General features: G+C 45.7%; 2 protein-coding genes across 7 annotated transcripts in view; one reads left to right on the forward strand and one right to left on the reverse strand.

Annotated features, from left to right (window-relative positions):
• Window positions 1-18,046, forward strand: part of usp24 (ubiquitin specific peptidase 24) — a 52,807-nt gene extending 34,761 nt beyond the window's left edge. For 4 of the 6 annotated variants that reach the window (XM_036969176.1, XM_036969179.1, XM_036969180.1 and 1 more), the window contains 25 exons: window positions 1,075-1,145; window positions 1,212-1,372; window positions 2,296-2,357; window positions 2,442-2,633; window positions 5,124-5,383; window positions 6,734-6,979; window positions 7,102-7,200; window positions 7,315-7,397; window positions 7,489-7,630; window positions 7,754-8,082; window positions 8,191-8,315; window positions 8,493-8,634; window positions 8,723-8,873; window positions 9,216-9,311; window positions 9,421-9,638; window positions 12,831-13,128; window positions 13,287-13,389; window positions 13,501-13,619; window positions 14,009-14,122; window positions 14,237-14,302; window positions 14,437-14,503; window positions 15,119-15,197; window positions 15,391-15,493; window positions 15,566-15,763; window positions 15,963-18,046. In XM_036969176.1, coding sequence (XP_036825071.1) covers window positions 1,075-1,145; window positions 1,212-1,372; window positions 2,296-2,357; window positions 2,442-2,633; window positions 5,124-5,383; window positions 6,734-6,979; window positions 7,102-7,200; window positions 7,315-7,397; window positions 7,489-7,630; window positions 7,754-8,082; window positions 8,191-8,315; window positions 8,493-8,634; window positions 8,723-8,873; window positions 9,216-9,311; window positions 9,421-9,638; window positions 12,831-13,128; window positions 13,287-13,389; window positions 13,501-13,619; window positions 14,009-14,122; window positions 14,237-14,302; window positions 14,437-14,503; window positions 15,119-15,197; window positions 15,391-15,493; window positions 15,566-15,763; window positions 15,963-16,025 — 3,587 coding nt within the window. In that variant the 3' untranslated portion in view covers window positions 16,026-18,046. The remainder of the gene's footprint in view (window positions 1-1,074; window positions 1,146-1,211; window positions 1,373-2,295; window positions 2,358-2,441; window positions 2,634-5,123; window positions 5,384-6,733; window positions 6,980-7,101; window positions 7,201-7,314; window positions 7,398-7,488; window positions 7,631-7,753; window positions 8,083-8,190; window positions 8,316-8,492; window positions 8,635-8,722; window positions 8,874-9,215; window positions 9,312-9,420; window positions 9,639-12,830; window positions 13,129-13,286; window positions 13,390-13,500; window positions 13,620-14,008; window positions 14,123-14,236; window positions 14,303-14,436; window positions 14,504-15,118; window positions 15,198-15,390; window positions 15,494-15,565; window positions 15,764-15,962) is intronic. The other 2 variants (XM_036969178.1, XM_036969181.1) reach the window with 1 other exon arrangement.
• A 52-nt stretch (window positions 18,047-18,098) lies between these two features.
• bsnd (barttin CLCNK type accessory subunit beta) lies at window positions 18,099-19,523 on the reverse strand. Its single transcript, XM_021599323.2, has 3 exons — window positions 19,227-19,523; window positions 18,383-18,462; window positions 18,099-18,236 (listed from the first exon to the last, which is right to left on the reverse strand). The coding sequence occupies exons 1-3, from the start codon at window positions 19,401-19,403 to the stop codon at window positions 18,128-18,130; spliced, it is 366 nt and encodes a 121-aa protein (XP_021454998.2). The 5' UTR covers window positions 19,404-19,523; the 3' UTR covers window positions 18,099-18,127.
• Window positions 19,524-20,510: the final 987 nt, after the last annotated feature.

Consider the following 20,510-nt stretch of genomic DNA (forward strand, 5'->3'; position numbering starts at 1 on the left):
CTGATCATTGACGATGATAAGACAGCCTGTAGGGAGAAGATCAGAGACCTGGCAGTGTAGTGCCAGGACAACAACCTCTCCCTCAACGTCAGCAAGACAAAGGAGCTGATCGTGGAGTGGACTACAGGAAACAGAGGGCCGAGCACGCCCCCATTCATATTGACGTGGCTGTAGTTGGAGGGGTCGAGAGCTTCAAGTTCCTCGGTGTCCACATCACTAAGGATCTATCATGGTCCACACACATCAACACAGTTGTGAAGAGGGCACGACAATGCCTCTTCTCCCTCAGGAGGCTGAAAAGATTTGGCTTGGACCCTCAGATCCTCAAAGTTATACAGCTCAGAATTGAGAGCATCTTGACTGGCGGCATCACTGCTTGGTATGGCAACTGCTTGGCATCTGACCGCAAGGCGCAGGGGGTAGTGCGTACGGCCCAGTACATCACTGGGGCCGAGCTCCCTGCCATCTAGGACCTGTATACCAGGCGGTGTCAAAGGAAGGCCCTAGAAATGGTAATTTACTCCAGCCACACAAGTCATAAACTGTTCTCTCTGCTACAGCACGGCAAGCAGTACCGATGCACCAAGTCTGGAACCAACAGAACCCAGAACAGCTTCTACCCCCAAGCGATAAGACAGCTAAATAGTTAGTTAAATAGTTAACTAAAACAGCTACCTGGACTATTTAACTATCTGCATTGAACCTTTCTGCACTAACTTTCTTTTGTCTCATCACACACACTACTGTTTATTATCTGTGACTTTATTCCTAGTTGTATGTACATATCTACCTCAATTACCTCGTACCCCTGCACACCGACTCGGTATTGGTACCCCGTGTATAGAGCCAAGTTATCGCTGCCCATTGTGTATTTATTATTATGTGTTTTACCTTTCTATTATTTCTCTATTTTCTTTCTCTGCATTGTTGGGAAGGGCCTGTAAGTAAGCATTTCACTGTTAGTCTACATCTGTTGTTTACCAAGCATGTGATGAATACAATGTGGCCTTGATTTGACACACAGACACTGTTTTGTAAAGACGGAATGCTAACAGTGTGTTTGTCTCTCTCCAGGCTCATTCTACATCCTCCCCTGTGTCAGCGACTTCATCATCGACATCCTGCTAGGATCAGCCAGTGGAGAGGTACCTAGGATGTGTGTTGGTGTGTGAGACTGTGTGTGTGTGGGTTCTAACCCGTGTCTCTGTCAGATCCGGCGCGTGGCATGTGACCAGCTGTACACTCTGAGCCAATCCGACAGCTCTGCGTTCCCTGAGATCGTCAAACCCAACGTGTTCCTGCTCCGAGTCGTCCTCGCCTCCCAGCTGCCTCTCTGGAGCCCCACGTCTGTCATGAGAGGAGTCAACCAGAGGTACACACACGCATTGTTGTCATTGCTACTCGGAGGCAGTAGTAAGTTATCTTAAACAGCAGATGGGGCCAAATTATCCGTGACAGATGATAGGTGGACTAACATGCTGACCACACCGCTTGCAATGATTTGAATAACATACATGTTATTCAATCATTGCAGCCACGGCCTGTTTTGTTCTGTGTACTTTGTTCTGTCTGTTGTGTCTATATCTGAGTGTAATATTGTTCTGTCTGTTGTGTCTATATCTGAGTGTAATATTGTTCTGTCTGTTGTGTCTATATCTGAGTGTAATATTGTTCTGTCTGTTGTGTCTATATCTGAGTGTAATATTGTTCTGTCTGTTGTGTCTATATCTGAGTGTAATATTGTTCTGTCTGTTGTCTATATCTGAGTGTAATATTGTTCTGTCTGTTGTGTCTATATCTGAGTGTAATATTGTTCTGTCTGTTGTGTCTATATCTGAGTGTAATATTGTTCTGTCTGTTGTGTCTATATCTGAGTGTAATATTGTTCTGTCTGTTGTGTCTATATCTGAGTGTAATATTGTTCTGTCTGTTGTGTCTATATCTGAGTGTAATATTGTTCTGTCTGTTGTGTCTATATCTGAGTGTAATATTGTTCTGTCTGTTGTGTCTATATCTGAGTGTAATATTGTTCTGTCTGTTGTGTCTATATCTGAGTGTAATATTGTTCTGTCTGTTGTGTCTATATCTGAGTGTAATATTGTTCTGTCTGTTGTGTCTATATCTGAGTGTAATATTGTTCTGTCTGTTGTGTCTATATCTGAGTGTAATATTGTTCTGTCTGTTGTGTCTATATCTGAGTGTAATATTGTTCTGTCTGTTGTGTCTATATCTGAGTGTAATATTGTTCTGTCTGTTGTGTCTATATCTGAGTGTAATATTGTTCTGTCTGTCCAGGTTGCTGTCACAGTGTACTGAGTACTTTGACCTGCGATGTCAACTACTGGATGACTTGACCAGTAAGTTTACACACACACAGACACACACACCAACGGTTTTCCAACACTCATTGACACATGATGAATGCTCCTGTCCCACTCCAGGTTCGGAGATGGAGGTGTTGTCAGTGAGTGCGGTGGCCATGTTGGAAGATGAGATCAGCTGGTTGGATAACTTTGAGCCCAGCTGGAGCTCTGAGATGGAGACCAGTGAGGCTGACAACATCCTGCAGGCTGGACACCTCCGCCTCATCAAAACACTACTGTCACTCTGTGGCACAGAGAAGGAACAACTGGGTGAGAACACACACATTCATATACCGTGCCTTCGGAAAGTATTCAGACCCCTTGAATTTTTCCACATTTTGTTATGTTACAACCTTATTCTAAAATGTATTAAATGGTTTTCCCCCTCATCAATCTACAGACAATACCCCATAATGACAAAGCAAAAACTGTTTTCAAGAATTTTTGCAAATGTAATTTTTATTTTTTATTTTTATGATAACATTTACATAGGTATTCAGACCCTTTACTCAGCACTTTGTTGAAGCACCTTTGGCAGCGATTACAGCCTCAAGTCTTCTTGGGTATGACGCTACAAGCTTGGCACACCTGTATTTGGGGAGTTTCTCCAATTCTCTGCAGATCCTCTCAAGCTCTCAGGTTGGATGGGGGGCGTCGCTGCACAACAATTTTCAGGTCTCTCCAGAGATGTTCGATGGCTTCAAGTCCGGGATCTGTCTAGGCCACTCAAGGACATTCAGAGACTTGTTCCGAAGTTGCTCCTCCGTTGTCTTGGCTTTGTGCTTGAGGTCGTTGTCCTGTTGGAAGGTGAACCTTTGCCCCAGTCTGTCAAGGATCTCTCTGTACTCTGCTTCACTGTAGGGATGGTGCTAGGTTTCCTCCAGACGTGATGCTTGGCATTCAGGCCAAAGAGTTCAATCTTGGTTTCAGAGAGAATCTTGTTTCTCATGGTCTGAAAGTCCTTTAGGTGCCTTTTGGCAAACTCCAACCGGGCGGTCATGTGCCTTTTTACTGAAGAGTGGCTTCCGTCTGGCCACTACCATAAAGGCCTGATTGGTGGAATGTTGCAGTGATGGTTGTCCTTCTGGAAGGTTCTCCCATCTCCATAGAGGAACTCTGTCAGAGTGACCATCGGGTTCTTGGTCACCTCCCTGACCAAGACCCTTCTCCCCCGATTGCTTAGTTTGGCCGGCCAGCCAGCTGTAGGAAGAGTCTCTTGGTGGTTCCAAACTTCATCCGTTTAAGAATGGAGGCCTTTCCAAATCAAAATGTGGAAAAGGTCAAGGGGTCTGAATACTTTCCCAATGCACTGTACATATACACCATCAGAACACACACACACACACACCAGAACACACACACACACCAGAACACACACACACACACACACACACACCAGAACACACACACACACACACCAGAACACACACACACACACACACCAGAACACAGCCTGCCATACATACACACATATATAGTTCAGATCCTTAAAAGGTTATATTTTCCGAATGCTTTGCTGTGGTAGGGAGACGGTCCAGCACCAAGCACAGCTGCAAGTTACACTGAACAAAAATATAAACCACATATAAAGTGTTGGTCCCGTGGTTCATAAGATTAAATAAATTATCCCAGAAATGTTCTTTAGGCACAAAATGCTTATTTCTCTCAGATTTTGGGCAAAAATGTGTTTATCTCCCTGTTATTGAGCATTTATCCTTTGTCAAGATAATCCATCCACCTGAGAGGGGTGGCATATCAAGAAGCTGATTTAAACAGGATGATCATTCCACAGGTGTACCTTGTGCTAGGGACAATAAAAGGCCACTCTAAAACAGGCAGTTTTGTGTCACACAGCACAATGTCACAGACGTCTCAAGTTTTGAGGGAGCGTATAATTAGCATAAATGTCTAATGTTCATTTCTCTACCATAAGCCGCATCCAATGTTGTTTTAGAGAATTTGGCAGTACGTCCAACCGGCCTCACAACCGCAGACTCACGTGTATGGCATTGTGTTGGTGAGTGGATTGCTGATGTCAACATTGTGAACCGAGTGCCCCATGATGGGGGTGCGGTTATTGTATGGTCAGGCATAAGCCACGGACAACAAACACAATGCATCTTATCAATGGCAATTTGAGTGACGAGATCCTGAGGCCCATTGTCGTGCCTGTCATCGGTCGCCATAACCTCATGTTTCAGCATGATAATGGACAACCCCATGTCGCAAGGTTATGTACACTTCCTCGAAGCTAAAAATGTCCCAGTTCTTCCATGGCCTGCATACTCACCAGACATGTCACCCATTCACCATGTTTGGGATGCTCTGGATTGACGTGTACAACGGTGTATTCCAGTTCCCGCCAATGTCCAGCAACTTCTCACAGCCATTGAAGAGGAGTGGGACAACATTCCACAGGCCACAATCAACAGCCTGATCAACTCTATGTGAAGGAGATGTGTCGCACTGCATGAGACAAATGGTCACACCAGATACTGACTGGTTTTCTGATCCACACCCCTACCTTTTTTTTCTCAAGGTATCTGTGACCAACCGATGCATATCTGTTTTCCCAGTGAAATCCATAGATTTGGGCATTATTATTTTTTTTTAATTGACTGATGTCCTTATATGAACTGTAACTGTATAATCCTAGACATTTTTGCATGTTGCATTACAAGACAGTCCAGGCAGTTCGGGTTTCAAAGTCGCTAACTAGACGACTTTCACATTTACAGCATGTGTGTGTTTTCTCCACAGGTCACTCTCTGATCCAGCAGCTGTTAGATGACTTCCTCTTCCGAGCATCGCGCATCATCCTGAACACGTCTAACCCCGCCTCCAGCTCCCCCCCCAGCCACGACTTCTTCCCCAAGTGCAGTACGGCCAGCAGCAGACTGGCAGCCTACGAGGTGCTGGTGATGCTGGCAGACAGCTCTGTGGCCAACCTACAGCTCATCACCAGAGAGCTGCTGTCCATGCACCACCAGTCAGACCCCTCGCTCAGCAAGGAGTTTGACGTGAGTCTCACACACATTTTTGCTCTCATGCGAGCGCACACACACAGATGGGTGTAACGGTTTGGTGTGTTTGGCGTTCACGTTTCACAATGTTCCTGACGTTGTCTGTTGTGACTGGATTGTTATGTTGGGCCTCAAGTTTTCCGCTCTGATGCTGAGTTTGTGGGAGGTGGGAGTTTACCAGTTATGAAGTCGTAAATACCAGTTAGATGCATTCATGTGATTTTAACTCTGTTTGAGAAACGATTTGGCTAATGGCCAACACGCTGCGTCAACCATAAACTAAAAGAACAGCTATCATGCTTGCAAACAAATTATAGGGTTCAATAACCACATAAATAGATTGCTTTTTTTTAATAAATCATGTTTTGTTGCATTTAACTGCCGAAAATGCTGTTGTACATTTCCTTAGTAGGTGACGTCAGAGGTCAGCATGTGGGAGAAGTGGGTTCTCAGGATGATGGACTAGTTTCCCTCTAGTAATTAGGAGTTTGACAGCTGTTCAAGTGGATTTTTTTCCTCCCCAGTCGTATATGGTAAATTCCCACTTCCATCTCGGTTCTGAACGCACCGTGACACTGCCTCCTTCAGTGCCAGATGGGTACTTGTGACTCATAAAGGGGGCGTGTCTCGAGCATGATACATCTCTTTCCGGGGTAATGCGAAGTTCGTAATGTTGGCTCGAGTACTTTCACGAGGTGCTGAAGAAAGAGAAGTATTCTCAACCACAGAGAATAGCCTACCTATCGCTCTTGTAAGCTATTTGGCTCTGTCACAAACAGCTGCCAAGGGCTGCTTGAATGCAGAGGGGAGATGTGTTGTTTCCGTCTTGCTCCGGTATACTGGGGTGATGTCGGCGTAAATGTGTCAACCACATTTGAGGTGTTGTCCATCCCAAACGGGAGATTTAAACGATGGTGGTGAGGAACGTCCATTCCTGGTTTATCCACCCCAGGACAGTTTGAAATGCGACAATTAAGATTTGAATTTGGATTACAACGTGCGCATAGGCTCTAGTTGTGTTAACGGAATAGCCTGAAATATCTTTTCAGCTCAGATTTACTGGAGACATTGGCCTACCATGCAGCGTAGGCACAGCCTATAGGCCTAGTGTTTTCTGTTTTTTATTTATTCGTTCGGGTTCACAGGAACAAACGGGGTCCCCGTACCAAACGGTTCGGTATGAATACGTGTACCGTTACTACCCTGGTGTGCGCGTGCCCACACACAACAAACACATGTGAATGGAGAAATGCTTGAAAGAACTGAAGCGTTTACAGGTATGTAATGTTTCTACCTTCAGTGTCTAACTCTCTTGTCCTATTCCCTCCCTCCGTGCCCCTCTCCCAGTTCCTCCCGCCGGTGGACAGTCGCTCTGTGTCGGGGTTCGTAGGGCTAAAGAACGGTGGAGCCACCTGCTATATGAATGCTGTGTTCCAGCAGCTGTACATGCAGCCTGGCCTGGCTGAGGCCTTTCTGTCTATAGAGGACGACACGGAGCAGCCAGACGAGAGTGTTTTCTGTCAGGTCCAGTCTCTGTTCGGACACCTGATGGAGAGCAAGCTGCAGTACTACGTCCCTGAGAACTTCTGGAAGGTATCCGAACATGCGCAGACGCGGACGTGCACACGCACACTCATTCAAGTACACTACACAGTACATACTCGACTAACTACCCGCGTTTCCTTTGAAAATAATGAATGTTTGTGTTTCTGTAGATCTTTAAGATGTGGAATAAGGAGCTGTATGTACGAGAGCAACAGGATGCCTATGAGTTCTTCACTTCACTGGTGGACCAGTTGGACGAGCACCTTAAGGTTTCACACACTCCACTACTCACTTATCTACTTATCACACATATTTGTACTATAATGTGACACACACCTTTTTTATTATTGACATATTGAGATGTTGTCTGTTTTGTTCTTTAGAAAATCGGCCGTGAGCAGATCTTTAAGAACACTTTCCAGGGAATCTTCTCTGATCAGAAGATCTGCAAAGACTGTCCTCACCGGTAAGCTCACACATGCGTGTATACACACACACACACACACACAGCCATCACTTTTAAACCCCTAACTATAACCTCTGACCCCTGATCGTAGATATGAGCGAGAGGAGACGTTTATGGCGCTGAACCTGGGTGTGACTTCCTGTCAGAGTCTGGAGATCTCATTGGACCAGTTCGTCAGGGGGGAGGTGCTGGAAGGAACCAACGCCTACTATTGCGAGAAGTGCAAGGAGAAGGTGTGTGTGTTAATGTATGCATAAGGAGGATGTGTATTAATGTGTGTGTAAACAGGATGTTTATTAAGTCGATGTCCAGTGTTAGTGTACATGTACGTTAACTTGGTGTGTGTCTCTCTCCAGCGTACCACAGTGAAGCGGACCTGCATAAAGTCCCTGCCCAGTGTTCTCTGTATCCATCTGATGCGCTTCGGATTCGACTGGGAGAGTGGACGCTCCATCAAATACGACGAGCAGATCAGGTTTCCCTGGGTGCTGAACATGGAGCCCTACACAGTGTCTGGCATGGCTCGTCAGGATGGGGGGGCGGAGGGGGGAGAGGGCCGGGGGGAGGCAGGTGGCTCACCCAGGAAGAAGGTCACTATCTCTGAGAACTACGAGCTGGTGGGAGTCGTAGTCCACAGCGGGCAGGCACACGCTGGACATTACTACTCCTTCATAAAGGACCGACGGTGAAAGACTAACACTTAAGTGTTATAAACTAATATCCTATTTTTAAGACAAGGAAATTACATTGATCATAAATAGTAATCTTACAATTCTGCTCTCCTCTCCTATAGGGGAAGTGCTAGAGGAAGGTGGTATAAGTTTAATGACAATGTGGTCGAGGAGTTTGACATGAACGACGAGACACTGGAATACGAGTGCTTTGGAGGAGAGTACCGGCCTAAAGTCTACGATCAGTGTAAGTCCTATTTAACAGGTAGACCAAATAGTGGATGTAAATGGAACATTCGCAGCGCTAACATTTTTGGGGTCCCTCTGGGTAGTGTCCTTGGTCACCTTTTTTTCAGTTCCTTCTGTACATTAATGACAAACTCATAAAATATCCAACCTAACATCACTTTGTGTGTGTGTGTAGCTAACCCCTACCCGGATGTGCGGCGGCGGTATTGGAACGCCTACATGTTGTTCTACCAGAGGATCAGTGACCAGAACTCTCCTGTTCTCCCTAAGAAGAGCAGAGTCAGCGTCATGAGGCAAGAGGCAGAAGACCTCACGCTGTGAGTCTCACACACACACACAGCCTACATACACACACCTCATGCACACACACACAACTCACACTGTAACCCTCTCTCTTTCATGTAGTTCGGCACCCTCTAGCCCAGACGTCAGTCCCCAGTCATCCCCTCGCCCTGCCAGGGCCAACAATGACCGTCTCTCTGTCCTGACCCGCCTCGTACGGAAGGGAGAGAAGAAAGGACTGTTTGTGGAGAAGATGCCTGCTAGGATCTACCAGGTAACTACACTGGACTATTTCGGTGGACCACATTTTGTAATCCGTCACCTTCCCTGAGACCTGAGGACTTTAAAAAAGCACCCTGTGTTAATGCCTAGGCTTTAGCTCAGTTCGCTAATCAAATGTTATTGGTCACATACACATATTTAGCAGATGTTATTGCGGGTGTAGGGAAATGCTTTTGTTCCTAGCTCCAACAGTGCAGTATAACACTGTCTTGTGGCGCACAGACAAACTCCTCTCCCCTTCCCCCTCCATTTCTGTGTCTGTCTGTCTGTCTCTCTCTCGCTGTATCTCTCTCTCTCGCTGTATCTCTCTCTCTCTGTGTTTATCTGTCTATAGATGGTGAGAGATGAGAACCTGAAGTTTATGAAGAACAGAGATGTGTACAACAGCGACTACTTCAACTTCACTCTGTCACTGGCCTCCGTCAACGCGGTATGTGTTTGTGTGTGTAAGATAAACAGAGACGTGTCTGCATAATTCAAAGTTATGCCTGACTCTTTTAAAACTGTTCTTATAAGGTGTGTGTGTGTGTGTGTGGCAGACAAAGCTGAAGCACCCAGCCTATCAGGCCATGGCCAGAGTCAGTCTCCAGCTAGCAGTCCACTTCCTGTTCCACACCTACCTCCACACCAAAAAGAAGCTGCGGGTGGACACAGAGGAGTGGATGACTACGGTGGAGGTGCTGCTGTCTAAAAGCAGTGAAGCCTGTCACTGGATGGCTCAGTACCTGGTGGGACCTGAGGGACGAGAGATCACCAAGTCAGTACTACTATAATACTGCTATAGTACTGCTATAATACTAATATTCTACTACTTAGAGCTGTTGCGGTGACCTTATTACCGCCACACCAGCAGTCATGAGTTATGACCGCAGTCAAATTCCATGTGACCATTGAGTCACGGTAATCTCCTCTTATGCACTCTGGACATGTTGGTAGTACCCAGCTCCCTAACGACCATCAGGTCATAATGGCCTGGTACTCGGGGCTCTATTGTCCCTCTAACCACTCTGACATCAGTGCACATGAAATCAGAAATCACATCAAACACTTATCAAAACAGTATCATGCTTTTAAAACTCACCATTAGGCAAAAAATATTTACCTCACTGTGATGTCAATTTGAAGAAAGAAGTTCAACAACCGGTTGAAACTGAGTGGAAAACGTGGTCATTGTGGATGTTTCAAAGCCAAACGCAGTGAAATGGACAGCCGTTTCTAAGGTGATGATTCAGTCAGTGTTTAAGACGTTGCATGTAGAACCTTCATTTGCATATTAGAGCTTGTGCAAACTCTTTCAAATAGCCTATAGTCGCATCATGAAGTCCATTGTATGTTTTGATTCTGAAGACAGACAGGTTTGTATAATTCACAACTAAAATTGCCAAAACCGACATCTAGAGTAAAAGACCTGTTTCAAATGATCACTTTTATGCTCAACGAAACCACTTTCTCCGGATATATTTTTTTCAATTATATTATTCTAACAAAAAAAATCTGATTTATAAAATCTGATATAAAATAATAGGACTTACAGGCATATCTTTTCTGCTAAATGAACTAGCCTACAGCCTTTGGCATGGCGCATAGCCAGATAGCATACATTAGGCCGATTCCTATTCTGTTCTTCTGAAATATATTTTCTTCATATCATAATGTTTATTTTAGGCCAGACTAAAATGAATAATGGATTTATTGTGATGGTGTATATTGAATAGGTTCATTCAACTTTTTTAATGTAGATGTTCCAATGGCGCGCATCGCCAAGTGGTAAGGGTAGGTAACAACACATCTGCCACGCTGATCCTCAACATGGGGGCCCCCTCGGGTGCGTGCTCAGTCCCTTCCTGTACTCCCTGTTCACCCATGACTGCATGGCCAAGCACAACTCCCAACACCAAGTTTTCCGACGACACAACAGTGGTAGGCTTGATCACCGACAACGATGAGAAAGCCTATAGGGAGGAGTCAGAGATGCCAGGATAACATCTCCTCAACATGATCAAGACAAAGGAGATCATTGTGGACTACAGGAAAATAAGGGCAGAGCACGCCCCCATTCTCATCGACGGGGCTGTAGTGGAGCAGGTTGAGAGCTTCCAAGTTCCTTGGTGTCCACATCACCAACAAACTATCATGGTCCAAACACAAGACAGTTGTGAAGAGTGCATGACAATGCTTATGGCACCTCAGGATATTGAAAAGATTCAGAATGGTTCCTCAGATCCTCAAAAGTTCTACAGCTGAACCATCGAGAGCATCCTGACTGGTTGCATCACCACCTGGTATGGCAACTGCTCGGCCTCCGACCGCAAGGTACTACAGAGAGTAGTGCATACGGCCCAGTACATCACTGGGGCCAAGCTTCCTGCCATCCAGGACCTCTATACCAGGCGGTGTCAGAGGAAGGCCCTAAAAATGGTCAAAGACTCCAGCCATCCTAGTCATAGACTGTTTTCTCTGCCACCACACGGCATGCGGTACCGGAGCGCCAAGTCTAGGTCCAAACGGCTTCTTAACAGTTTCTACCCCCACGCTATAAGACTCCTGAACAACTAATCAAATTGCTACCCGGACTATTAGCATTGATCCCCTCCCCATTTTTGCTGCTGCTGCTGCTACTCTGTTTATTAACTATACATAGTCACTTTACCTCTACTTACATATTACCTCAATTTCTTTGACTAACCTGTGCCCCCGCACATTGACTCTGTACCGGTGTATATAGCCTCGCTACTGTTATTCTATTGTTGCTCTTTAATTATTTATTTATTTATTTTTGGGCCGCACCATTTGTATTCGGTGCATGTGACAAATAAAATGATTTAATTTGTATGTGTAGAGACCTGAAGTTGCCAAACATATATTTGTTAATTAATGGCAAATTGCCAGCTGACAACATTTCAAGACCGCCACAGCCTTAATACTAACGACTAACTACTCCTCCCAGCTGCCTACTGCACTGAGGCTAGGTAACACGGTCACCACCGATAAATCTATGATAATCAAACATTTCAATAAGCATTTCTCTACGGCTGGCCATGCTTTCCTCCTGGCTACCCTGACCAATAGCTTCACCCACCCGCAGCTACTTGCCCAAGCCTCCCAGCTTCTCTTTCACCCAAATCCAGATAGCAGATGTTCTGAAAGAGCTGCAAAACCTGAACCCCTACAAATCAGCTGGGCTAGACAATCCTCTCTTTCTAAAACTATCCACCGCCATTGTTGCAACCCCTATTACCAGTCTGTTCAACCTCTCTTTCGTGTTGTCTGAGATCGCTAAAGATTGGAAAGCTGCCGCGGTCATCCCCCTCTTCAAAGGGGGTGACACTCTAGACCCAAACTGTTTCTAAAGTCTTCGAAAGCCAAGTTAATAAACAGTCTAGAATATGTTGACAACTACAAATACCTAGGTGTCTGGCTAGACTGTAAACTCTCCTTCCAGACTCATATTAAACATCTCCAATCCAAAATCAAATCTGAATTCGGCTTTCTATTTCGCAACAAAGCCTCCTTCACTCACGCCGCTAAACTTACCCTAGTTAAACTGACTATCCTACCGGTCCTTGACTTTGGTGATGTCATCTACAAAATAGCTTCCAATACTCTACTCAGCAAACTGGATGCAGTCTATCACAGTGCCATCCGTTTTGTTACCAAATCACCTTATACCACTCACCACTGCGACCTGTATGCTCTAGTTGGCTGGCCCTCACTACATATCTCTGTGTTGTTCTTTCTGTCACACTGCTTTGCTTTATCTTGGCCAGGTCGCAGTTGTAAATGAGAACTTGTTCTCAACTAGCCTACCTGGTTAAATAAAGGTGAAGTCATTTTTTTATTTGTATACTATAATACCACTACTCTACACAGAACCACTGTAGTACTACTCCTTATATCTTACATTTCTACTCATCAATCTAACTGATCTTTCTCTCCTCCCCCCTTCCAGAGTGTGTCTGTTGGAGTGTGGGGTGAGGGAGGTGAGGGTCGTAGTGGCAGCCATCTTGGAGAAGACCTTAGAGAGTGCGCTCCACTTCGCTGACTCTGGATTGGACAGCCTGACCGACGCGCTCCTCTCCCTATTGGACAAAGATGTTCCTGAGAACGTCAAAAACTGCAACCAATACTTCAGCCTCTTCAGCAACTTTGCTCAGAGAGGCTCTGGTCCGTGCCATTTGTTGTTGAAACACTCAGCATATCGCAGGATGCTCATCTTTCTCCTCGGACCCAACAGACAGAACAACCAGGTACTCACAGCACACACTCAATTCCTACTCCGCTGCAGTGAAATGCATATGACAGATTGTTATTGTTGATGGTTCTGGAAGTTAATTACCTTTTTTCCCACTCTCTCTCACTCTCTCTCTCTCGCTCCCTGTTCCTGTGATTCCTTCTCCCACTCTAGAATCGGAGGTGGAGTCCAGCCCAGGCCAGAGAGTTCCTGCACCTCCACTCCACTCTGGCCCTGATGACTCTCCACTCAGAACTCAACACACAGCACACACATGGTAACAAACGCACACGCCTTACCGCAGTTAGGATGGTTCCATAATACGCTGATGTGTGTTTCTCAGATCACGGTGTGTGTAAGCTGATGTGAGTGTGTGTGCGTTTCTCAGATCAAGGTGTGTGTAAGCTGATTGTGAGCAGTATCCCTGCCTCCTCCCGCCTCCTCCCCCTCAACGCTGACATCATGGCCTCGCTCTTCAGCCCCGAGGGACAGCCTTACCTGCTAGAGGTAACATACACACGGTCTCTCACACACACACACACACACACACACACACTGAGGAGTATTTCTGGCTGTAATAAAGCCCTATTGTGGGGGAAAACTCATTCTGATTGGCTTGGACTAGCTCCACAGTGGGTGTCCTCCCAGGCCCACCCATGGCTACGCCTCTGCTCAGTCATGTGAAATCCATAGATTAAGGCCTAATGAATTGATTTCAATTGACTTATTTCCTTTATATGAACTGTAACTCAGTAAAATCGTTGAAATTGTAATATTTTTTTGAACAGTAACTCAGTAAAATCGTTGCAATTGTAATATTTTTGTTCAGTGTATATGGAAGAGGCAGTTATTCTTTTTTCTTAACATTTTTTTTTTGTTTGTCTGTTTGTCTGTAGGTGATGTTTGCGGTGCGGGAGTTGTCAGGCCCTCTGACTGTGCTGATAGAGATGGTGACGTACTGTTCCTTCTGTAACGAACCCTTCTCCCTCGGAGTATTACAGCTGCTCAAGGTAAGAACTACAACTGCCAGTTGTGAACAAATCCATTTCCACAGAGGACTCCAAATCCCAGCACAAAACACATCATTACTCTTCTGATCTGTGTGTGTACGTTTATGTACATAGACCCAGTTGGAGACCGCTCCACCCCATGAGTTGAAGAACGTGTTCCAGCTGCTGCAAGAGCTGCTGGTGAGTGACCGCTGTCAATCAAACCTGTCTGTGCATTAGGGTTGAGCGATTTAACAGAAAATAATTTGTTTGGGATGGGGAATCCATGCCCCGACGAGGCAGTGTAATACACACGGTGTAACGTGTGTTCTCAGGTGGTAGAGGACCCTCTCCAGACCCAGAGACTGAAGTACGCCTTTGAGTCAGAGAAAGGCCTGCTAGGTAGGCTACCTTCCACTGGAAGTGTGTGCAGGGCGTGTGTATTTGTAAGGCGTGTGCAGAGTGTGTGTATTTGTAAGGCGTGTGCAGAGTGTGTGTAAGGCGTGTGCAGAGTGTGTGTAAGGCGTGTGCAGAGTGTGTGTAAGGCGTGTGCAGAGTGTGTGTAAGGCGTGTGCAGAGTGTGTGTAAGGCGTGTGCAGAGTGTGTGTAAGGCGTGTGCAGAGTGTGTGTAAGGCGTGTGCAGAGTGTGTGTAAGGCGTGTGGAGAGCGTGTGTAAGGCGTGTGGAGAGCGTGTGTAAGGCGTGTTGAGAGCGTGTGTAAGGCGTGTGGAGAGTGTTGTGTATTTGTAAGGTTTGTGGAGAGTGTGTGTGGAGAGTGTGTGTAAGGCGTGTGGTGAGTGTGTGTAAGGCGTGTGGTGAGTGTGTGTAAGGCGTGTGGAGAGTGTGTGTAAGGCGTGTGGAGAGTGTGTGTAAGGCGTGTGGAGAGTGTGTGTAAGGCGTGTGGAGAGTGTGTGTAAGGCGTGTGGAGAGTGTGTGTAAGGCGTGTGGAGAGCGTGTGTAAGGCGTGTGGAGAGCGTGTGTATTTGTAAGGTGTGTGTGACACTTCTCTTGTTTGCAGCATTGATGCACCAGAGTAACAACGTGGACAGCAGCCGCTGCTACCAGTGTGTCAAGTTCCTGGTTACCCTGGCACAGAAGTGAGTTCCTCCAGAGACCAGGAAATATGTTCATGTCGCCACCCTTTTGTCTCAGGCTGAAAATATTGAACGGAAGTAGATTTGAACGTTGCAGCAAGTACATGAAAGTAACAAATAATATTTGTTTCAGTTAAAACCTCTCATTTCATACTTCCTGATTTCACATCAAGTGTTTGTCTGCCTCTTTCTCCAGGTGTGCTCCTGCTAAGGACTATTTTAAAGATCTGTCTGGTCACTGGAGCTGGGCAGTGCAGTGGCTGCAGAAAAAGGCAAGCATCAAGCACACACAATTTCAGGTGTGTGTGTGTGTGTGTGTGTGTGTGTGTATAGAGTATGGGTTAGTGTTACAGTGTGTGTTTCTCTGTCAGATGTCAGAACACTACTGGACTCCTCAGAGCAACGTGTCCAATGAGACGTCCACAGCCAAAACGTTCCAGCGCACCATCTCAGCCCAGGACACGCTGGCCTATGCCACAGCACTGCTCAACGAGAAGGAGCCATCTGGCAGCAGCAACGGCTCTGACGGCAGCCCAGCCAACGAGAACGCAGACCGCAGCCTCCGACAGGTACAGCTTGACAGAAGTATGAAGAGCTCAGTAGCGGTCCTAGAATAGAGCCTTGTCAGGGTATTGTCACTTCTCAGGACTGGGCTGAGCTCAAAATCTTGGCTGAAGAGTGTTGTATGAATCGGTTTCATAAAGATCTCTTACTCTGAGATGTCACGTCTCCTGTAATCTCTCCCTCTCCCCTCTCTCTTTATCTCAGGGTTCCGAGTCTCCCATGATGCTCGGTGATTCAAAGAGTGATCTGGAGGATGTCGACCCTTAGCTTCTCCTACCAGACACAATCGCTCCAATTGAGAGAAGGCTCCAGACAACCAATCAAAAGACTGCTTTTCACCTGATTGGCCAGAGTTTTGAGGGAGAGGCCCGCTACAGCCTGGTTGGCGGAGCAACAAAGGATGCGATGCGTGAAATATCTTGAGTGACTTCCGGCCAGACTAATGTAATCAGAGCTGGAGGAGAGTTTTGAGACCAGACTAATGGAATCAGAGCTGGAGGAGAGTTTTGAGACCAGACTAATGGAATCAGAGCTGGAGGAGAGTTTAGAGACCAGACTAATGGGTTACAGTGCAGTTTATTCTTCTCTTACTGGCTGAGTCAGAAAGTTCACCCCTTTGCCTTTGTAGTTCACTACTTTGGGCCAAAGGTTCAGTGACGGCCAGTGGTACTAGACTGTATCGGCAAAAGGGTGTCATTTCAGATGTAGCCACACACAAGGAAGGGATGGGTTTGTTTTGTAAGTTGTTGCTCATATTTGGCAATGTAACTAAACAGACCATATTCATTATTGTAAAGATCTGTTCGATAGCTGTAATTTGAAATGTAAGATAATATTTTAAAGTCTCCTGTGCTCCACTCTGTAGATGTGTGTATGTGTGAGCCCGCGGTATGACCTGCTCTGGAAGAACACCACACACACACACACACACACACACGTTTAACCAGGGTTTTTATGTATGCACTTTATAGTCCACCCCAGTCTATAGTGGAGTAGAGCAATAGTGATCAGGTTCGCTAGAGCAGCTTAACCATCCTCAACACACGCACCTGTCTTTCTTTTGGTGTTAGCACTTCTTATCACACCAAACTTAGTTTTCAGCTTGTTACACACACACACACACAGTACACACAGCCGATGCCACCGTAGAGAACACGCTATGGCTATGTCTGTTGCTCTGGTAACCACAGTGGTATCTAGGAATGGCGCAGTCTACGGAGGGTTCTAGAACACGAACGGAACCAAACCAACCAATCATTCAGCGCTCTCTCATCCCCTCCCCTTACAGCGAATCACAGCGCTGGATTTTAGGTATTTTAATTTCTTTGTTTTTGGTTTCTCCTGACGTCGCTGTACTTATGCCACCACCACTGCCCTGTGACACACACACCAGAGAGAAGGTCATCGTGCCAACCAGAGGAGAGATCAGGAGCAAGTTTTACTTTGGGTGCCAATGAAATACACGCACACTGTCTTCCCCTCTTTTTTTATTTATATATGTACACACACACCATACTCTGCTTTATCATTATTATTTGGTGCTGGGTTTTTCTTTTTTTGCCTTTTTATCTTTGTCTGTTCAGGTTTGCCTTTGGACACAGAGGGGCATAACCTCTGACCCCTAAGCTCTGATACCAAACCCCACCCCACCTGGACCTCTGACCACTAACCTCTTGACCTAACCCCTGGGAGAATTCTAGTGCCTTCATCTCCCAACTCCCCTCACCTCTCTGAAATCACATTTTATTGGTCACATACACGTGTTTAGCAGATGTTTTTGTGGGTGTAGTGAAATGCAAAGTTTCCTAAGAGCTCGAAGCGAGGCAGCCCTCTGTCAGTGCCATTTTTAAGCATCCCTTGTCCCTCTCACACCAATCCCCTACCTGGCAACAGATGACTTGCTATAATGAACTGTGTGTATGTTACCATGCTGTGTATTGACCAGCAGACTGACCGGGCCCTCATCCTGGTCTTAGAAGGCTGTGTCAGAGCTTTCAGGTGTGTTCTAGGTCTGGTGTGCCAGTGACACAGCACTCCTCACTCAGAGCCTACTGCTCAGTTTGACCCTCAACAGCACCTGTAGTACTTCTCAGAACAGTACCATCTGTGGTGTGTAGTAAGGGGGGAGGGTGGGATGGAATTACAGATTGATATGGATCCAGATTTTTATTCTGTCTCATTCTGCTTTGAGCATCATTCATGTTGAAACCCAGTTTTCATTTGTACATCAGTTTGATTATGGGGAAATTTGATATAAAATAAACTGGAATGCCCAACCTTTTTGTAAACTTTGTCTTGTTCTTTGTGTGTCTGTGAAACAGGAGTGATCACAGTAAAATATAAAATCCATAAAAGATGTTTATTTCAGGTCAAGCCAGGTGTAGTATGGGACAGCTGTGGGAAGAGTGGAGCTGGAGGACCAGAGGGACAGACAGGGCAGGGCTGACCTTGTTATCATGGAAACCAGCCAGTGTAACACTGAGAGAGAAGTGGGAGATACGTCAGTCTTGTATCTCAATGCTCCATCACATAAACATACATTCATGATCACATTAATTCCTAGTAATACTACATATTAGTATATTACTGGAGTGTGTGTATATATGTGTGTGTGTATACAGTACCTGATGTTTTTCTCGCCTGCAGCAGCATCCATGCTGTCCCTGGCTCCCCTCTCCTCCAGGCTCTGAGAGATCAACACCACCTGACAAGCAAACACAGATTTAATGACCCTGTTTGTTTATTCCATGCACACTCATTCTGTGTTTAGTATGGCTCTGGGAGAGACCGAGTGGAGACAGACCGCACGTCCTGCTACTATACTGAACAAAAATATAAATGTAACATGCTACAATTTCAAAGATTTTACTGAGTTAGTTTAGAGAAGTAAATCAGTCAATGTAAATAAATGATTTAGGCCCTAATCTATGGATTTAACATGACTGGCAGGGCGCAGCCATGGGTGGGAATAGGCCAACCCACTGGGGATCCAGGCCCAGCCAATCAGAATTATTTTTTTCCCCCCACAAAAGGGCTTTAGTAAAGACAGAAATACTCCTTAGCACCCCCCTCCCTCTCCTCAGATGATCCTGCAGGTGAAGAAGCCGGATGTGGAGGTCCTGGGCTGGCGTGGTTACACGTAGTCTGCGGTTGTACGGCCAAGTTGGATGTACTGCCATATTCTATAAAATGACGCGGCTTATGGTAGAATCCTCTCTGGCAACAGCTCTATTGAACATTTCTGCAGTCAGCATGCCAATTGCACACTCCCTCAACTTGAGACGTCTGAGGCATTGTGTTGTGTGACAAAACTGCACATTTTAGAGTGCCCTTTTATTGTCCCTTTGATCATACTGTTTAATCAGCTTCTTGATTTGCCACACCTGTTAGGGGGATCGATTATCTAGGAAAGGTTGTCTCCCTGAGGTAAGTTTAAACTTGAACATACACACACACACCTGTTCTTACCTTAGGGTAGCACTGGCAGAGGCTCCACGCGGTGCCAAGGGTGACCATGGTGATCCCCAGAGAGCAGAGTGTTGCGTAGATGTGAGGTCGCTCCTGAGTCATAACGAACAGACCGACTAACAACACACACATCCCCGCCGCGATCAGACCATACCGATACGGCTTACCCTCCACCATGCTGCTACTCTGACCAATGAAGTCTGAACCAAACCCACTCCACCTTGGTATGGAGCTTAGCTAAGGCTATGTTATGCTCTGGGTCAGATACTACTGAAGGTGAGGGAAAGAAGGAGGTTCAAGATTTGTAATTCAGCAACAGAGTTCCACTCTGCTGGTTATTACAGCCTGCAGACAGAATAAGGTGTGTGCATGTGGACGTTTTTAAGTATACTTGTGGGGACCAGAAGTCCCCACAAGAATAGTAAACAAACAAAAATCTGACCAACTGGGGACATTTTGTTAGTCCCCACAAGGTCAAATGCTATTTCTAGGGTTAGGTTTTTGGGTTAGGGAAAATTGAATTTTGAATGGGACTGAGTTGTTTGTCCCAACAAGGTCAGTTATACAAGACTGTGTGTGTGTGGTTTTACTATCCTTGTGGGGATCAGAAATCCTCACAAGGATAGTAAAACAAGTACAGTTCTGACAAGTGTGGATATTTTGCCAGCTCTCACAAGGAAAAATGCTATTTAAGGCTTAAGGTTAGGTTAGGGAAACTATGATTTTGAATGGGAATCAATTGTTTGGTCCCCACAAGAATAATACAATGTTTGTGTGGTGGCCAGTGGTGGGTATACCCTGATGAAGACAGCTTGGCTGTCAATGTTGGTATTACATTTTTCCATCTGAGCTCCTAGAGTGTGCAGTTCTCTTTTATTTTCAAGTTTCTACTCCGCTAGCCAGCACCTCGTCTTAATAGGTGTGCGTTTCTTTTTCTTCTAGATCGGCCAGTGGTGGGTCACCTTGTCCTACCTCCAGTTCTACTTGAAGTAAATGCTTTCTCAAGGAGAGATGAAGGGGAGAAGGCTGTCACTCTGCTAGGAGGCCCACAACTCCTTCTCCACCGTCCTATTTTCCTCTCCCCTTTATCTCTCTCTCTCTCCTTGAAAGCATTTACTTCAAGTGTAACTGAGGTTAGAACAGAACAAAGAAACTGAGCAAACATACAGTGCATTCGGAAAGTATTCAGACCCCTTCACTTTTTCCACATTTTGTTACGTTTACAGCCTTGTTCTAAAATTGATTAAATATTTTTTCCCTCATCAATCTACACACAATACCCCA

This window comes from Oncorhynchus mykiss, chromosome 30 (assembly GCF_013265735.2).
Source record: "Oncorhynchus mykiss isolate Arlee chromosome 30, USDA_OmykA_1.1, whole genome shotgun sequence".
In the NCBI taxonomy this organism is placed as follows: domain Eukaryota; kingdom Metazoa; phylum Chordata; class Actinopteri; order Salmoniformes; family Salmonidae; genus Oncorhynchus; species Oncorhynchus mykiss.